Consider the following 18,194-nt stretch of genomic DNA (forward strand, 5'->3'; position numbering starts at 1 on the left):
CCCTCGGATCTGTTGACAGAACAACAGAAGGTGTTAGTGCCCTCTCTCAACTCAGAGTGGTACTGCTTACCTTGCAAGGTCCTTGAAGGTGTCCCAGTTAACTTAACACACTGGAGTACCCATAAGAAAACCAGTGTGAACAAAAGGAGAATGTCCAACCTTCACACAGAGGACATCTAAGGACAAGATTCAACCCAAAGACACTCAATCCATGTGGCAGCCGTGCTAACCAATGCACCAGCTCCATGCCACTCTATATATGCAAGACATTCTATGTTCTGTACATGGAATGCAAAATCTGATTATTCGTGAAAAATAAACATGAGTCCTGCCATGTGCAAAAGTTCGCTGATTACACTGCTATCGTGGGCTGCATCAGGAATGGGCTGGAGGAGGAGTATAGGGACCTAATCAATGACTTTGTTAAATGGTGCGACTCAAACCACCTACACCTGAACACCAGCAAAACCAAGGAGCTGGTGGTGGATTTTAGGAGGCCCAGACCCCTCATAGACCCAGTGATCATCAAAGGTGACTGTGTGCAGATGGTGCAGACCTATAAATATCTGGGAGTGCAGCTGGATGATAAATTAGACTGGACTGCCAATACTGATGCGCTGTGCAAGAAAGGACAGAGCCGGTTATACTACCTTAGAAGGCTGGCGTCCTTCAACATCTGCAATAAGATGCTGCAGATGTTCTATCAGACAGTTGTGGCGAGCGCCCTCTTCTACGCAGTGGTGTGCTGGGGAGGCAGCATTAAGAGGAAAGACGCCTCACGCCTGGACAAACTGGTGAGGAAGGCAAGCTCTATTGTTGGCATGGAGCTGGACAGTTTGACATCTGTGGCAGAGCGAAGGGCGCTCAGCAGGCTCCTATCAATTATGGAGAATCCACTGCATCCACTAAACAGTGTCATCTCCAGACAGAAGAGCAGCTTCAGCGACAGACTGCTGTCACTGTCCTGCTTCACTGACAGATTGAGGAGATTGTTCCTCCCCCAAACTATGCGACTCTTTAATTCCACCCGGGGGGGTAAACGTTAACATTTAACATTATACAAAGTTATTGTCTGTTTTTCACCTGCATTATTATCATTCTTTAATTTAATATCACTTATTGTATCAGTATGCTGCTGCTGAAGAATGTGAATTTCCCATTGGGATTAATAAAGTATCTATCTATCTATCTATCTATCTATCTATCTATCTATCTATCTATCTATCTATCTATCTATCTATCTATCTATCTATCTATCTAAACATACAGAAATACTCAGAAATAAATACTGATATTGTGATTTTCTTCATTTGTTCATCACAACAGTTATTGTATATGCTTGTGCCATTTTGACTTTACTATCTCAGTACCCACACTGCATACAATATATACAATGCTTCCAATTGCTATTTCTCTTATCTGTCCACCATTTAAAAGAATGTTTAAACAAAAAAAAAGAAAAATGGAAACTACATAAAACTTCAGCATAGCAAGGTTAAACATTAATCTCAAATTTCACAGTACTTAAAACTTTATATTTTAAAATATTACACTTTTAATGGACTCAATACAGACCCCCCTAACATATAAGGAACAGCTTAATAATCACTTAGCACCCGATGACCAATTTTGTTTTAATCACACAAGCAGCACTTTCACTTCAGTGGATGAACCCAATACTCTGACTGATAAGAGTGTAGATGTTTCTAGAAAGTGAAGCAAAGCAGCCAATGCAAAATGATGCTATGTCCATCCATCCAATACAACAACAGTTCTGAAGTGCACTAAATGCCATTATCTGTTCTTCATATGCAGCAGAGAGTGAAGGTTGGGAGCATAAGGCCATGCTGTAGCAGGAATGTTAAAACTCATACAATATTTAGCAGGTGGGCAACACAAGTGTACTAGCTGTTTGGTTTTATATCCAAGTCTGTTTTTCAGTGGACAAATCTGAAGAATCTATTGTTTTCTGGTCTATTTAATTACAAGTGGAAGTCTGCTCAGGCACTTAAGGAGGACACAAATATTTTATTTCTGTGTGCATAAAAATGTAATTGAAAATGCAGGAAAACAGGAAATGATTACTTTGAATTTCAGTGAGTTACACTGGCATTGTCTCAGGTATTCTATGTCAGTCTCCTAAATATATATTTTTTTCTTCACTGTTTAATGCTATTTTTTTATATAAACTAACTGCACTCTCCTTCAATTTGGATAGTTCCCAAAGTACCAACTGAAAGAATCTCATTTTTTCATATAGTAAAAGAAATGTAAATTCTAACTGTAAGCCAAGAAAAAGGCAGTAGCAACTTGGGTGGAAGGCTGCATTATTACATGAAATTTACAAGAAAAATTAAGATCTGGACTAACAGCCTAAAGTGAACTGCAGGAACAAACATTTTACAAGCAAAGCAACAAATGGCATTTTCAAATGTTTTATTAGACATTCTCCGTATCTGCAATAAAAGTACTGCATACTGTTATTACCAGCATTTTTTAGTATAATTTGAAGTCAAGCCATTATATCTGAAACATATAATCTGGGTAATATAATCTTTTTCAGTGTTCACTAGATCCTATTTGGACGACAAAATTGTTTGTACTATGCAACTGAAAATTATGATTGTTATCTTTTTATTAAAAAATGTTCCAATATCTGTCTCCTCTAGTTTTTTTTTAATTTCCCTTTATCATTTTTTAACACTGCATGTGTATGCTATAATATGTGCATGTGTGACCCTAACCAAGACCAATTTTTATGTAACATCAAAAATTAAGAAGAAAAAAGAATTCTATGCATCAAACAAAAGAGACAGGAGCCATACTGGTGCTGCTTAAAACAGATCAATACCTAACATACTTGGAAGGCAGTTTCCCTGCTTACCTTTCAACACCTTGAATTAAATCACATCCTTGTCTATATTCTCTTTTTCCCACTTGTTTTCTCTCATTATTTCATGTCCCTCTCCTTACACACCAATGAGACTTTGCCCAAATTCATGTTCCTGAATCCACATTCTATTTGTAATTGTAATAAAACTGCCGTTCACACCCGACAATGGGGTTACTTCTGTAGCTACAATGGAAATCAGGTTATTCTATCAACGATGCTCCACACAATTGCTAAATTCTACTGTCACCCCTAAACACATTCCAATATTTAAAAGACCAGATACCCTAAAAACGTTAAGGCCCACTGTAATTTATACTAAGCAGCCAGATAACATTAGTCTCATGAGGAGCACCCATACCACCAGCTGTCTGTTATGGGACAGCCCTCCTGTCCTGTCATGTTCTCACTTTGGTGTCACAGTTTATTCTCAGGGCACTCAAGCGGGTTAGCTATGCGTATAAAGGCATGTGTCATAAAGTCATCTGAGGATGGAGAATATATTTGCAAAGCAAGACTGGTTGTGTGATTTGTGTAATGTATGTGGTGATTGTGAGTGAGCAAACAGGATAAATTCTAACACAGGAGCCAAGGATCAAAACAGAAGACTATATCAATAAAAGTGAGTAATTGACTTTTGTGTCCCTTATCTTGCCCCATGTCAGGTTCATTAGAAGATGTTATGAACACCTTTTCAAGTTCCTAGAATCATTTAATACTTTTTTTTCAATATTGGTGTCATTTCTACTGTAATTCTCAATTCCAGTTAATCCAATTTAGGTGTTTAGGTGGAGCAGCACAAGGTCGAAACAGTGCATAGCAAGGTCCACACAAGGGCACACCCACACTCACAAAAGTCAGTCTGAATTCACTAATCAAACCAATCTGTAAGCCTTTGGGGGATGTCAGGGGAAACCACACATACACAAGGAGAACATACTGTCACAGGAGGCGGGACGCCTGGAAGGACCGGGAGGTGGCATTTATGTCTTCCGGGCCACGAGGGGGCAACCGCCCTGGATTAGGAGAGGACCACGGGAGAGGAGCAAGGAGGTTCCAACCCATTGGGACCCGTGGCCACTGCCGGGGGCGCCTCAAGCCTCATGGAACCCAGGAAACATTTACTTCTGCCACACCTAGGAAGATGGAGGAAGATCCGTCCAGGGATGCCCGGAGTGCTTCCGGTGCAAAGGGCAGCACTTCTGTCACACCAGAAAGTGCTGCCGGAAGAACGTCACAAGGCACCTGGAGCACATCTGGGTAGAAATAAAATGGTCCACCTCTCTACAATCTGGGAGCTGGAGTCGGGAGTGGGAGCAGGACGAAGCTCCCATAAGGAGAGGAAAGATGGCCACAGACATTGAGTGAGAAGCTCGAAAGAAGGGTGATTGGTGCTGGGAGCAGTGTGTGCTGTGTGGGCCTTGATTTGTGCTGGAATAAACGTGTGCTTTTTATATAAAGATGTGGTCTCCATCTGGTGGTGTCTGGGGAAGTCTCACAATACAAACTCCACATGAACAACCTCCAGGCGCAAGATTCAAAGCCAGCAGGCTGTAGTCATGAAGCACCAATGATGACCGCTGTACTACCATGCCTCCTAGAGTTATTTGTTTAGTTTTATATTTATTTTGTGATGCCACCATGTTGACATCTTATAAATTGTTTTCTTCATATGCACTGCCATTTTTTATGGTTGCTAGTAGTGATAAATGAACCCTGCTGGATTCGCTTCAGCAAAATCCGTGAAAGCATGGAAATGTTAACGAACCTCGCCAAACTCCGATGTAGAAGGAGTATCTGAATTAGTTTTGAGTGGATTACAATGGTGCAATGATGTTTAAGTGTCCCTGAGAGCTACAAAAATGCTGGACTACTTATTGTGAGCTGTGAGGTAGCAGTGGTAACCACTGTGCCATTGTGACACTTTGAGATAAAATTAATAGAAATAAATATCAGAACAGTATAATATCTTGCAGACAGTGGCAGAAAAGAAGCACTAAGGCTTCCCCCTACAGATTTAATAGCACATCTCTTGAACCACAAAGTACATTTTGTTTTTTGTTTTTTTTTCCTCTAATGCTTTTGCCGCTACTACCAAATAAGCACAACACTAAAGCACATGAATTCTTCACTCTTTCAAATTTATATCAACTTAACAGCACACTGGGAAATACTATTAAAGGTGTAGGCTAACGTATTACACACAGGTCACAAGCAAGTCCATACAAAAAGACATTACTTTTAAGACATGAATATCCCAACACATAGCCAGATTCCTTTTGAATGCATGTTTTGTGTTTAAAGGTTTTCTCCTCATTTTTAGTATTATATACTCAGGGGATGCCCCAGTGATTGCTACAGCTCTGTGATGTCATGCTGAGTTCACAAAGCATCATGGGAAAAAAAAATTGTCTAAACCAGTCACTTGGCAAATATTCAGCGAACACTGCTGCAATAAATGCTTTAGTGAATTTCACTGATTGACACTAGTTGCAAGTCCCATTTGATACCTATGATTTTACTGCTCATCCCTAAAGGAGATGGTGTAGCACTACAATTTCTATCATAGTTTTGGATCTGCTTTAGTATAATTTGCTTTCATGAAACATTAATTAGGGAAAGGTAACAGAGAGATGAGAAAACTTTGGTAATAATAATAATAATACATTTTATGTATATAGCGCCTTTCCCATGCTCAAGGCACTTACAGAATATAATAAAGAACGGCAGAATATACAGTATATAGCATTGTACAAACCAGATAAATAAATAAAGAAGATTAAGACAGTAAATTCTGAAAAAAAAAACAGACAACATAATTGATGGTCTAGCACACACATACAGGTTACATTGGCATCTTGACAGAGAAGTAAACTGAGAGAAGGGTAATAAAGTCAAGTAGAGCTAAAAGCCTTCCTGAACAGATGAGTTTTGAGTTGTTTTTTAAAAGAATTCATGGAGTCAGCTGACCTGATTAATTTTGGTAGGTCATTCCAGAGTCTGGGCGCTATACAGCTGAAGGCCCTGTCACCCATGGAGTGTAGATTAGTGAGGGGCACAACAAGATTACCAGAATCAGAGGACCTTAGTGGGTGGGCAGGCACATAGTGATGGAGGAGGTCACTGATGTAGTTTGGTGCGAGGTTATTTAAAGCTTTGTAAGTTATTAGTAGGATTTTATATTCGATTCTGTAGGACACAGGGAGCCAGTGAAGACGGAGCAGGATGGGTGTGATGTGCTCGCTGCTGCTGGTTCGAGTAAGGACTCTTGCAGCTGAGTTTTGAATAAGATGGAGCTGTGATATAAGATTAGAAGGGGCACCTGCCAGTAGGGAATTACAATAATCGATGCGGGATGTGATAAAAGCATGGACAAGTTTCTCAGCGTTAGAGAAGGAGAGGAAGGAGCGAACATGGGATATGTTGGTACATCACTACTTCTTCAAATGTGGGCTTCTGTCATTAATACTGATTCCTGTCTTTGTCTTTCTTTGGTATTAGTGACCACTGACTGTTTACAGATTTTGCTTTCTGGTTGTCCCCCTAGAATACTTTCATTTGCTGGTCTCTGAATAAATTTTTAATTGTCTAGACTTACCATATTCCACCTTGGGCATAATAACAGGAAGAAGGTTAATAAGCAATCAAAAACAGATAAAAGAATGCAGGAGTGGGCAAAGTAAAAACAACAATCTAAAACCACTAGCAATAAATTAAAAAAACAAACCAGACTATCCCAATATTTATTAACAGACTAATATGAGCTTGTTTATATGGAAGGGTAAAAGGTTGTGTATTAAAAGGATGAAACTGTAAAGTTCAAAAGCAGACAATGGCATGGCACTCCTTGACTTCCAGCTCTACTACTAGGGTTGCTGATATTCATAATTTGAGTCAACTGAAGGAAGCAGAAGATAATGGGAACACACTGGATAGAAACTCTTTTTATATATCTTGCTCTGTGCTTTAGTTATTAATAATTACTTGTAATCAGATTGTGCTTTACTCCCTCAAAATATGGAAACTATGTAAAAAAACATTTTAAGGAAAAAAAATTGTTCTCTGCTGTTCTGTTACAGGATAATTTTGCATTGCAGTTTTCTTTTAATTGTACGCTTTTTAATTTATGGAAGTCATTAAAGCATCTAGATGTTTATAGCATATATACAATTTTTTTGCATCCTTTGATCATTGCTGTTGGAAATATGGAATTCCCTCAACACACTTATTTTTCTGTTTACAAGCTATAAACTTTGTTAAAAAGAATCTGCTTAACTTTATGTGCTTAGGTAGTAACAAGGAGAATATCAGTAGCAATTTTAGACTGTCAACTATTTTTGCAGCACTTCTGCATTCCAGGGAAAGAGAGTAAAATTCAATAATAATTCCATTTGTGCAAAATATGTAGTGATTCTTAAAATTGTGCATTGCACTCACCAATTCAAAATCATGTAAAATATATCAGGGATGGGACCCTAACTGTAAAAAATGCCATGTACACCCAGCCTTGCTAGCTCATCTGTTTTAGGGACTCAAGATCAGACTATGTAGAGGAGACGATCCTCAGGTCTAAGTGCAGTTGAAGTGAACAGCGGAACAAGAGCAATACCAATATTGACTAATACACTGCTAATCTTCTTGTTTCGTGTTTCTCCTCGGTTTTCTCAAATGGCCCTTTGATTGCCTGTTAATGGTGGTGTGCTGGCAATTAACATCTCACAATGACTTGAAGACTGCTCATTCCTCTAGATTTAAAGGGATAGAGTACAAGGGAAATGTATGTTGCCATATAAACTTAATAAAAACAACTGCAATTCTTAAACTACATTATATGGTATATCAAAATGATTATCCCTGACATTATTATAAATGTTTTTCATGTTGAGCTTCTGAAAAGACCATGAAATCTGTAGAAAGAATAAATAAAGAAAGTAATGACTATGAAAGGTAAACCTTAGCAGAATTGTATGTGAAGCATAATCATCTCACTGCAACTCATGGGTGGATGATGATCTACCATCAGCGTGACCTGGGTGAAGTCCAGGAATATGAGAGAAGAAAGTAATGCAGGTATTATTCCAAATATACCCTCCTTCAAATCTTCAATTCATGTGCACGTGCATCATTCAAGGCAAGAGGTGTTATTTTATCTTTCTTAAGGTCAATATGTAATTCTGTCATACTAATAGAAGAGCCTATATCAGTCATATGGTCACATTTATTTATATGTTACTGCATTGACAACTAGACAATATTATTCAACTATAGCTGCAACAGAATTTGAAGATGTAGATATCACTCCTGCTGAAATAATCCCTCATCCCTAAAATCTGGACTGGAAGTTCAGAATCACTACGGATTTCATCTGCTATCACCCACTGGCCCAAGAAATTTACCTCCTGCCTAAAAGTAGCAGTATTACAGCTACAGTCATGAAATTGCTAGTGTCTAGCTCTCTGTTTAACACCAGCAATCTTCTGTTTCAGAGTTACTTCACGCTCTTCCACACTACACCTCATACTCATACCTTATATTGCTGCATCTCGATCTAATGTATGAGTGCCCTATGGCTTAAATCTCCATAACAGACCAACCCTGACTCATTTTATTTTTATATATGATGCTCAAAGAGTGTAAATATATGCATGTGATGACCTATAGCCTGTGAGATTCTTAATCTAGTAATGCTACAGCTCATTTTCTGAAATACAGAAGAGTAAATACTTGTCATTCATTATGCACCCAGCTTTTCCTAATAATCAAATTAATCAAACAGTCACCAAAGTGTATAAAATACTTAGTTAGAGGTGGGACAATACTAACAAAGAAATTCTCTCACAATGATAACCTCCATGATACTCCTAAGGAATATAGTATGGAGGAAACTAGCAGCATCTTTTAATGTGCACTGTCTGAACCAGTGGAAGAGCAGTTTCTTAATTAGACACATTGAGTCTTTTTACTAAAAATTAATAATACTTAAATATATGTTGATCCGCTGCGGTGGGTTGGCACCCTGCCCAGGATTGGTTCCCTGCCTTGTGCCCTGTGTTGGCTGGGATTGGCTCCAGCAGACCCCCGTGACCCTGTGTTCGGATTCAGCGGGTTGGAAAATGGATGGATGGATGTTGATCCATATTTTTATTTTTCTTACATTATGCAATATAATTATTTCCATGCATCGCTTGTCTTTTCTATGGTATTGAGTTAATTATATTTGAACCAGCATCACACTATACTAAATATAAATATAAAATATGGCTTTGGAATTTTTTAATTGCATATTTGTGCTTTTTTGTGTCCATAACATCCTGATGCATGCAGAATTTATTTTGTAATATTACCTGCCATATTAAGTCCATTAAACCTATTTGCAAGGTGGTCTAAGTTACTATGCAACTTTGTTCCCTATCTTCGAATCCAAAAAGTACACTGCAACTCACTTAGTCTTGGCCTTGATCTAGGTCCGCTGCTAGTCTACAGCTCTGAAGGCACACTGAAAAGTTACCATTTTGTTACCGTAAGTATGTACTAAGGCCAGAGCAGCACGGGATCATCCCCAGCTCAGAGCACCCTGCAATTGACCCAGAGTGATTTCCTACACTACACTGTTAGCAAGGTGACCTAGCTTACTCAAGTGAAAGACTTCTAATGCCATTTTGGGAAAGCAAAATATCACCTAAGACTATCCATCCATCCATTATCCAACCCGCTGAATCTGAACACAGGGTCACGGGGGTCTGCTGGAGCCAATCCCAGCCAACACAGGGCACAAGGCAGGAACCAATCCCAGGCAGGGTGCCAACCCACCGCAGGACACACACAAACACACCCGCACACCAAGCACACACTAGGGCCAATTTAGAATCGCCAATCCACCTAACCTGCATGTCTTTGGACTCTGGGAGGAAACCGGAGTGCCCGGAGGAAACCCACGCAGACACAGGGAGAACATGCAAACTCCACACAGGGAGGACCCGGGAAGTGAACCCAGGTCCCCAGGTGTCCCAACTGAGAGGCAGCAGCGCTACCCACTGCGCCACTGTGCCGCCCTCACCTAAGACTAGAAAAATTAATATTCTCTTTGCATGGAACTGTACAGAGCTTCTTCAGAATCTGGGAAGAGATTCATTCATTCTTTTCTAATATAAGATAACAGGGTCCCTGCCAACATGTCTGTTTAATTTCTGTTGTTTTAACCAATATGTTTGGCTTCTTACTAACTACGTCTCTGTCTTGGGTTGGTTTGGAGCCTTTAGTATTTTTTAAGTTTAACTAGTCTTAACTTCTGTGATTTACTGGACTGCTTATATTTTTGAATGTACTGAGTTTTTAAAATATTTTGTTTATAGCAATGCATATTTATTTGTTATATTTAAACTCTTCGATTGCAATACATACTTCTGCAAACAACTAAAATTTTATCTGAATAATTCTCACACACGAAAGCCAGCTTCTAAAATACTAAAGACACTAAGAAACAATGCTTGAGCACACAGTAGGGGTCAGGTTCTACCACAGCCCATCTGTTAGTGACAACAGCACTGTTGTGATAATCCTGGCTCTCCAAAAATCAAGATGCAGGCTTCACTCCTAGTTAGACCTCAAGATTCCTTTTAATTCAAAATGAGGCCTAGCCTCTTTAACTGAAGCCACAGTCTGGTGTCAAAATCAAGAGGCAGGCTCAGGCCCCACCTGACAAACTTTTTAAAAGAAGTTCAAAAAGGATGAGAGGACAAAGTGAAGAAACCTTGGTCCAAAAGAAACAAAAACAATGATTTTTTTATAGTTTGACTGATTTATTCCAAAAACACTTGAAAACCAGCAAACACAGAGCAAAAGGGTTTGCCAGAAGTGAGAACAGCCAACATCAAAGTACAGAACACAATGTTGAAAGTCAGATTATCCTAAAACCAGCAAAATTCACAAACACTTAGTATCATGATCCACTTTTATATTTTTTCAGTCTTTTCCTTGTCCTCTGCAAATAATGAAGGTATCATTTTGGGGGTGTTTATAGAGATTTTATGTGAAACAAGACAACAGTTTGGTAAAAGGTTTTTCAGAAAAGCTATAAATTTAAGTATACTTTTAGCATGAGTAAAATGAAAAGTTTAAAAATGATAAAAGTGTAATGAGGTAATATGATATTCAGAAACTGGTGAGGAACATCGGTAATGGGAAAGTCAGATGTAAGGGGAAAAAAAACCTTGGTTTCATCACGGATATATGTCTGGATATACTAAGAAAGAATGATAATTAATCAAATAATAAAGAACAGCAGACAGTAGAAGGTGTACTTACAAAGGACTTAAACATTATGGATGACACACTCAGCAAAAAGTATGATTTTGCCAATCAGTGGGCAGAAGTGGGCGAAATTTTACAGACAAGAGAAAAAAATAATAAGTATAAGACATTAACAAGTAGGCAACACTTTAGTAAATTACGATTATGTAAGGCTTGAATCCAGAATTGTGGTGTGTTCAAGAAAGAAAGAGAAATATTAACTATCCGCATAAACAGCAAGCTCAAGAAGATGGTCATTCCAACCAACCATAACATGTAGCCATTACTGGTTATAAATCAGAGACATGGTTGCTCAGGAAATAAAAAGAAGCAATTAAGACATATTTAAAACATTGACAAAGTGTGACAAAAAGAGCTCAAGACAGATAGACAGAAAGTATGTTACTAATGATAGATAGATAGATAGATAGATAGATAGATAGATAGATAGATAGATAGATAGATAGATAGATAGATAGATAGATAGATAGATAGATAGATAGATAGATAGATAGATAGATAGATAGATACTTTCCATGGGGAAATTAAAGCAAACATTAACATTTATTCATTACTATAAGGTTCTCTCAGAACTCATTAAAACAATTAAAGAAATAAATAACCATCAGCCATTTATAGAGTTTTGGGGCCCTAAACAATATATCTACTTTGGGCCCCCCATCCTCCTTACCCCTCTTCTCTGGGTTGACTGCGGACCTCAAACAGCCGCAGAGCCACAAGTAGTCACTTAGCTCAGTTAATACTATGAACTGGCTCTGGTTTTCTTATGCATTTGTAAATATTGCATAGTGCTTTTTTGAGTTTTATTTCCCTTATCTGAACACTGTCCTGTGTTATATAGTGTAAGTTAAATTGATACCAGATACATTCATGATGAAAGACTAAATAGTTCAGGAGCATTCAAGGACAAAAACTGCACTGAAGGATAGAATAAGTGGAAACGTGATTCATATAGCAAAACAGATAAAAACCATATGTTTTAAGTGGAACATATGACAACATATTGTAAAAAAATGATTTAACATAAAAAGGTTTAAGATTCTTTACATTTTTAAAGATTCTTCATGGCTAAAATTGTCAATAACTCTCAGAGTGACAGGTAAAGAGTGCTTAGGACTGTAAAAGTTAAGTGCTGATTCCCCACATTTTTTCTTAATCCTAAGAGTAAAGAGCAGGTGCTATTTGATGATCTCAGCAATCTGGTAGAAACACCCTGATAATCACAGTCATGAGACAGGGCGGAGACAAGCCACAGCAACATTTAAAAATTAATAAACAAATTTAAAAATCAGTCCTAAAAGAAAGAGGCAGTCAGTGAAAGAAATGCAGTCCCTAATCCCTAGTACTACTGCAAGTAAGGACTCTGACTGGGACATTCAAAACTTTTCTGCAATGGTGCAGTCGTGAAGTGAAGTTCATGTACTAGAGAATGTGGAGCCCATGGAGTTGTGTTCAGAATGATGAAACTACTGCAGCTGCATTTTCAAACCCATCATTAGAGGTCTAAAAGACAACTTTGACTTCCATTTGAAATTAAATGATCACAAGCAGTTTTAAAACCATACATTTGGCTATGGAACCTGGGTTAATTTGTAAAGTTTGTGCCAAGCAGCAAAAATCGAGAAAATTAGCCACAGGAGGCTCCAGACATATCCACCATGACCACAGCTATCAAAAGTTTTAAAAATATCCAAAAATCAACAACTGAAATATAGCAAATAACTACTTATATATATGTTAGTATTATTATTTCATGTATTTAATATAGTGTGTTTATAACTGTATAATACTAATTAGCAGGAATATATCATTGATACTACCTAAAGCATTACTAAACAAAAAAAAACAATCTCTAAATATTTCTGTAAATAAAACTTATTAACTTCAACAACATTCTAAATACAATTTATATTCATTAGCCTTCTTGTATGCACTCATGCATTTTTAACTAGGAGTGGACGGTAGCTCATTATTGAAACCGCCTCCGAGTCTGAATTCGATTATTTCATATAGCACTACATCCAAATCCATATGTGTATTTAAAAGCGTTCTGATTTTGGCCCATGAAAGTCCTAGCAAAAAGATATCGCAAAATCTTCATCATAAAAACAAGAAGCATTCAATCTTTTATTCCCACAGCACAATTCTACCCCTCCTGCCACACATGGGACTGTGCATGCATAGTTTTTTTTTTATAATGCAGACAAGAATAGCTCTGCAAGTTAAAGAATATATTTGTGTATGCAACAGAAAATCACAGTGAGCTATGCGGTAAATACTACAGGAGCAATTGGCAAACTCCAATGGGGACAGAAAGTGAATCAAAAAGCTGACTGTACCTTATGAGAATGATGACAAGAGCTCAAAATGCCTTAATGATAAAGGAAGGAATTTAAAAATAATAATATATTAATTAGGATTCAACACTTTGAGATCAGTCACCTAACAAATGCTAAAGCTGAATAATGTATTATAAATGCTGGAAATGTTTGTTGTGACCAGTAGGGGGTGTAACAGCACCCCTGACCCCAAATACAACCTCACACACACAGTCCTGGGTTCAAACATAAACATTTATCTTATCTTATTCCTTTGACAGGTCTCTCTCTATATAAAATTCAGAACCGCAATGTATTTTTTCTCTTCTCTCTCTTTTCTTCTCCATTTCTTCCTGGCGAGTGTCATCCAGCTCACCTCCTGACTCTAATTCCAGTGGCTGAAGCACAGTTCCTTCCTTTATTCAGTACTCGGGGGTACTTCCTGTGCCATCGCCCTGTCCCTTGGGAGCACTTCCGGGTTAAGTGGAAGTACCATGAAGCAGGGACCATTAATCCCTGCATTGCCCTCAGGCAGCATTCATGGAACACAACAGGGCTGCCCCACAGGACTACAGTTCCCAACATGCCATGTGGGTATCAATAGAGGTGCCATAACTCAGGGATGCTGCCATTTAGCATTTTAGGGGAATAAATAACCCAGGAAAGTTGCCTTCCCCATTCCTCTTTTCTATTGGCATCCCGGCTGGTTAAGAATCCTTTATCTAGTACTTCTGGGACACCAGCATATCCATTTCTGCCCATCTCCTGGCTGCGGCAGGGACTTCCCTACATATCCGGTGGTCTGGCCTCCCTGCCAGATAAGAATTTTCAAGCCAGCCTGGTTGGGATGCCAACCCATGCCGGACATGAATTACATTGTAAAGTAACAGGTGTAGAGTAACATTCACTGAAGTGCTCAGAATTCTAAGTTACAGTAGTTTAGCCCATGAGAGAAGGTATTTGTTCTCTCTTTTTAACTCATATATGGATGATAGTTGTAAAGATATTATTTTCAGAAGTGGATGCATACAGTACCTATCAAATAAACATGCTGCACAGTGCCACTTAATCAGAAAGACACAAAAGTACATCTCTGTGACACTTACCAATTCTGCTGACTGGTATTCTTTTTCTTGAAGTAGAAGTGGTGTAATTATTTCATAATGACTAGACTTTTTTATGAAGACCTTAGGCCTCGGTACCTCCATATTTTTCTCTGTGAATAAAAAGCAATAAACAATAATAGGTTTTTAAATAAATATTGATTCTAAGCCATAAAATATGAGATGATATGAGAGAGCAATTCAAGTTCTTCTCAAGTAACATTATCATTGCTATTTCACCAAGTACAATCATAAGGACATTACTTAAAAGTTCTTATAAATTGCTAGTCTTTGTAGTTTCCTTAATGAAATGTACCCCAATGCATACATAAATTGGCTTTATTACAGTTGACAGTTTATTAATTAAAAACAGAATGCAACACTTTCACATTTCATTATTTTGTTCAATATTCTGCAGTTCTATTTCATTTGCCATTTCTTTTGTAGCAATTATAACTAATGTATTTAGCTTTTTTAAATTTATCTTGATTAACAGATTATAAGGGATAGCCAAAAGTACAACAATGGGCACAACCTCAATGCAGGCTTCAGTTTTTGATTAGTCATTTACAACTCTAAGAAATCCAGCAAAGGGATTAAACATTTTCCTTAGAAAATGAAGATGGTAACAGGTGGATGATAATTGGCACAAGCCCAGTATTAAAGAGTATATTGAAATTTGTCATGAGAGGTAACATAAATCTCATAAAAATAGAAATAATTAAGTTAATCAAATGAACCTTGATTCAGGTGTATAATGAAATAAATTTGCAACCAAACCTGTATCAATTTGTATTTCATTTCTGAATAAAGATGCTGAAGAGATGTTCAATGAAAGTTAACGTCAAGAACATCGTTGGATGTAATGCAGACTCCACAAGCAGTAACTCTTAGGTTTAGGTTTCTTTATTTAGTCATGTTTACACAAGAAAACATGAAATTTGCCTTCTCAGTTGCATCTAATAACAGGTAACAGACAGAATGAAATAAAACAGACAAATAGAAATAAGAAAGGTTAAGGTAAGGAGGGTTTCTGGGATCCCTGCCTAAAAGACGAGGCGTGACAGGTAGAGTATGCAAGGCATGAAATCCGAGAAAGCAGCCATTTCAAAATCTCATCTTACTACAGAGGTATCAATGGGTTAAATGTTACAAGCACAAAAATATAAAATAATGTATATCAGAGTTCAAACGTTTTTGGAGAGCATTTTTGCTTTTTATGATCTAATCATAAGATGCGACAGGTGGGATGATAATCTATTCAGAGCACAAAGAAGGTAACATCAAAGCAGATCAGTGAGTGTTAATATTTGGGACTCAATAAACCGTATAAAAGCCTGGCTGCTGTACACTGTGCCACTGTGTGCTTCTGAGATCAAGGCTACCTCTAGTGTGGGCTTTAACATTTAAAAGCAGGCTATTCCTTGTTTTTTTTTTGCAGAAAGAATAATCTTTCTTAACAGATAGCAGTGGCGCTGAATGATGCATTAACACATTTTTGATATAGAAACCCAAGCACAGCTAGGTTTTATACACTAGCTTCATGGACCTTAGTATTCTTCATAATTTTTGGAGCAAATTTTTAACATTCCATTCTAATCTAGCTAACATCTGCTCCTGGGTTTACTTAAACAATGATAAGTTACTTTTTGAACATTTTAAAATTTGAATATCTATCCAAAATCAAAAGTGTATTATTTTAACATACAATGATTGCTCAGTGTTTTAGAGAACATCGGGCAATGTGTAAGTAGTGTCTTTGTGGACTACAGGATCAGCAACATCATCATCAGCTATGTTGTGTGAAATTTCACATTCTAATAGATGGAAATGTTCAACACAATACACTGCAACTTATTTTTGGCAGGCACAGAGCACTGTGATCAATTCTCAGATAAATACAGGTATAGATTATACTAATTACTAAATAATCAGTACACATATAAAAGAAGATCTGTTAAGACACACAGAGAACAAGGTAGAATTTGATTAAACTTAAATGCAAAGCAATAACATCTATCCATTTATTAACTGATGAACTATGGCCAACTGACAATGGAGGAAATTAAAATTGTAAAAGAGAAAATCAAAATCAGAGTCCTGGAGACCTTGGCCAACTAGCAATCTTAACCTTCCTGAATTTTCTATTCTAGCCAACCAATTTGATGAGAGAAAGTTTCCGTCCAATAATTCCAATGCTTTTATCCGAGATGACTTTCCCATATACAGGAGAGCAGCCTGTAGTGGCACCAAGCTCCCGTTCTTCTATTTAAGGTGAGGATTTTATACTGTACTGCATAGCTCAAATCAGTCATGTAGGACCGACATTGCTGGTTTGTCTACGGCTTGTGTATCTGTGAGGATTTGCATCATTCAAAGCTACACTAGATACCGACAGTTTAAGTAGGCCTGCTGCTTGTCCCAGTCCAACTTACAGTAAACTTTACACTTATTAGGATAGCATACACTGCAAGTGCGGTCCTCTTTTGCTTTTGTAGAGGTTTATAAAATATTTTTGTTTCTTGATATTCTGCCCCTTCTACCATCCATCCATTGTCTCCCGCTTATCCGAGGTCGGGTCACGGGAGCAGCAGCTTGAGCAGAGATGCCCAGACTTCCCTCTCCCCGGCTACTTCTTCTAGCTCTTCCGGGAGAATCCCAAGGCGTTCCCAGGCCAGTCGAGAGACATAGTCCCTCCAGCGTGTCCTGGGTCTTCCCCAGGGCCTTCTCCCGGTTAGACGTGCCCGGAACACCTCACCAGGGAGGCGTCCAGGAGGCATCCTGATCAGATGCCCGAGCCACCTCATCTGACTCCTCTCGATGCAGAGGAGCAGCGGCTCTACTCTGAGCCCCTCCCGGATGACTGAGCTTCTCACCCTATCTTTAAGGGAAAGCCCAGACACCCTGTGGAGGAAACTCATTTCAGCCGCTTGTATTCGCGGTCTCGTTCTTTCGGTCACTACCCTTAGCTCATGACCATAGGTGAGGGTAGGAACATAGATCGACTGGTAAATTGAGAGCTTCGTCTTGCGGCTACCATCAAAACAAAATTCAACTAATTGATAAGTAAAAGATAATTGTATATTTTAGTTTTTCTTTATTTTGCATGATTTGCTTTATATTCCTGCTTGGATTCTCATTATCATTTGAACATCTTCAGTGTGCAGTTCCACTACGAGTTTTCAATGGCTGCTATATAAACACCGTCACTAATGAATTGATGCAGTCTTAGTGCAGATTCCTTAGTAATCTCGTAGAAATGCATTAGACACCTGTGTAGTTTATTTTGTATTATTTCTTAATATTATTACATTTTGTTTCATTTATTAAATTTGTTATTGTTCTCCATATTTTAGAAAGGGGCACTGTCATTTGCTGACACAGATGGAGCTTATCGCCATATGACATGGCAGGACCCTGTGCAGCATGTAACTTTGGCAAGACTGCACTTCAAAAGAAGAAATCTTACTAGCGAATCCATGGCTTCGAATTTTGAATTTCTGACTTTGTTTCTTAACTTGCTCTTTGGCTTAAACTAAAGACTATGTAGGCTGTATATGTAACAGACTCTTT

The 18,194-nt window shown here is 38.1% G+C and overlaps 1 protein-coding gene across 1 annotated transcript in view; it reads right to left on the reverse strand.

Annotated features, from left to right (window-relative positions):
* LOC114646896 (disintegrin and metalloproteinase domain-containing protein 12) overlaps window positions 1-18,194 on the reverse strand; it is a 604,012-nt gene that overhangs the window by 479,894 nt on the left and 105,924 nt on the right. The window contains 1 exon segment of the mRNA XM_028795286.2: window positions 14,625-14,734. Within this exon segment, the coding sequence (XP_028651119.2) occupies window positions 14,625-14,734 (110 nt within the window).

Source organism: Erpetoichthys calabaricus, chromosome 2, assembly GCF_900747795.2.
Source record: "Erpetoichthys calabaricus chromosome 2, fErpCal1.3, whole genome shotgun sequence".
Taxonomy (NCBI): domain Eukaryota; kingdom Metazoa; phylum Chordata; class Cladistia; order Polypteriformes; family Polypteridae; genus Erpetoichthys; species Erpetoichthys calabaricus.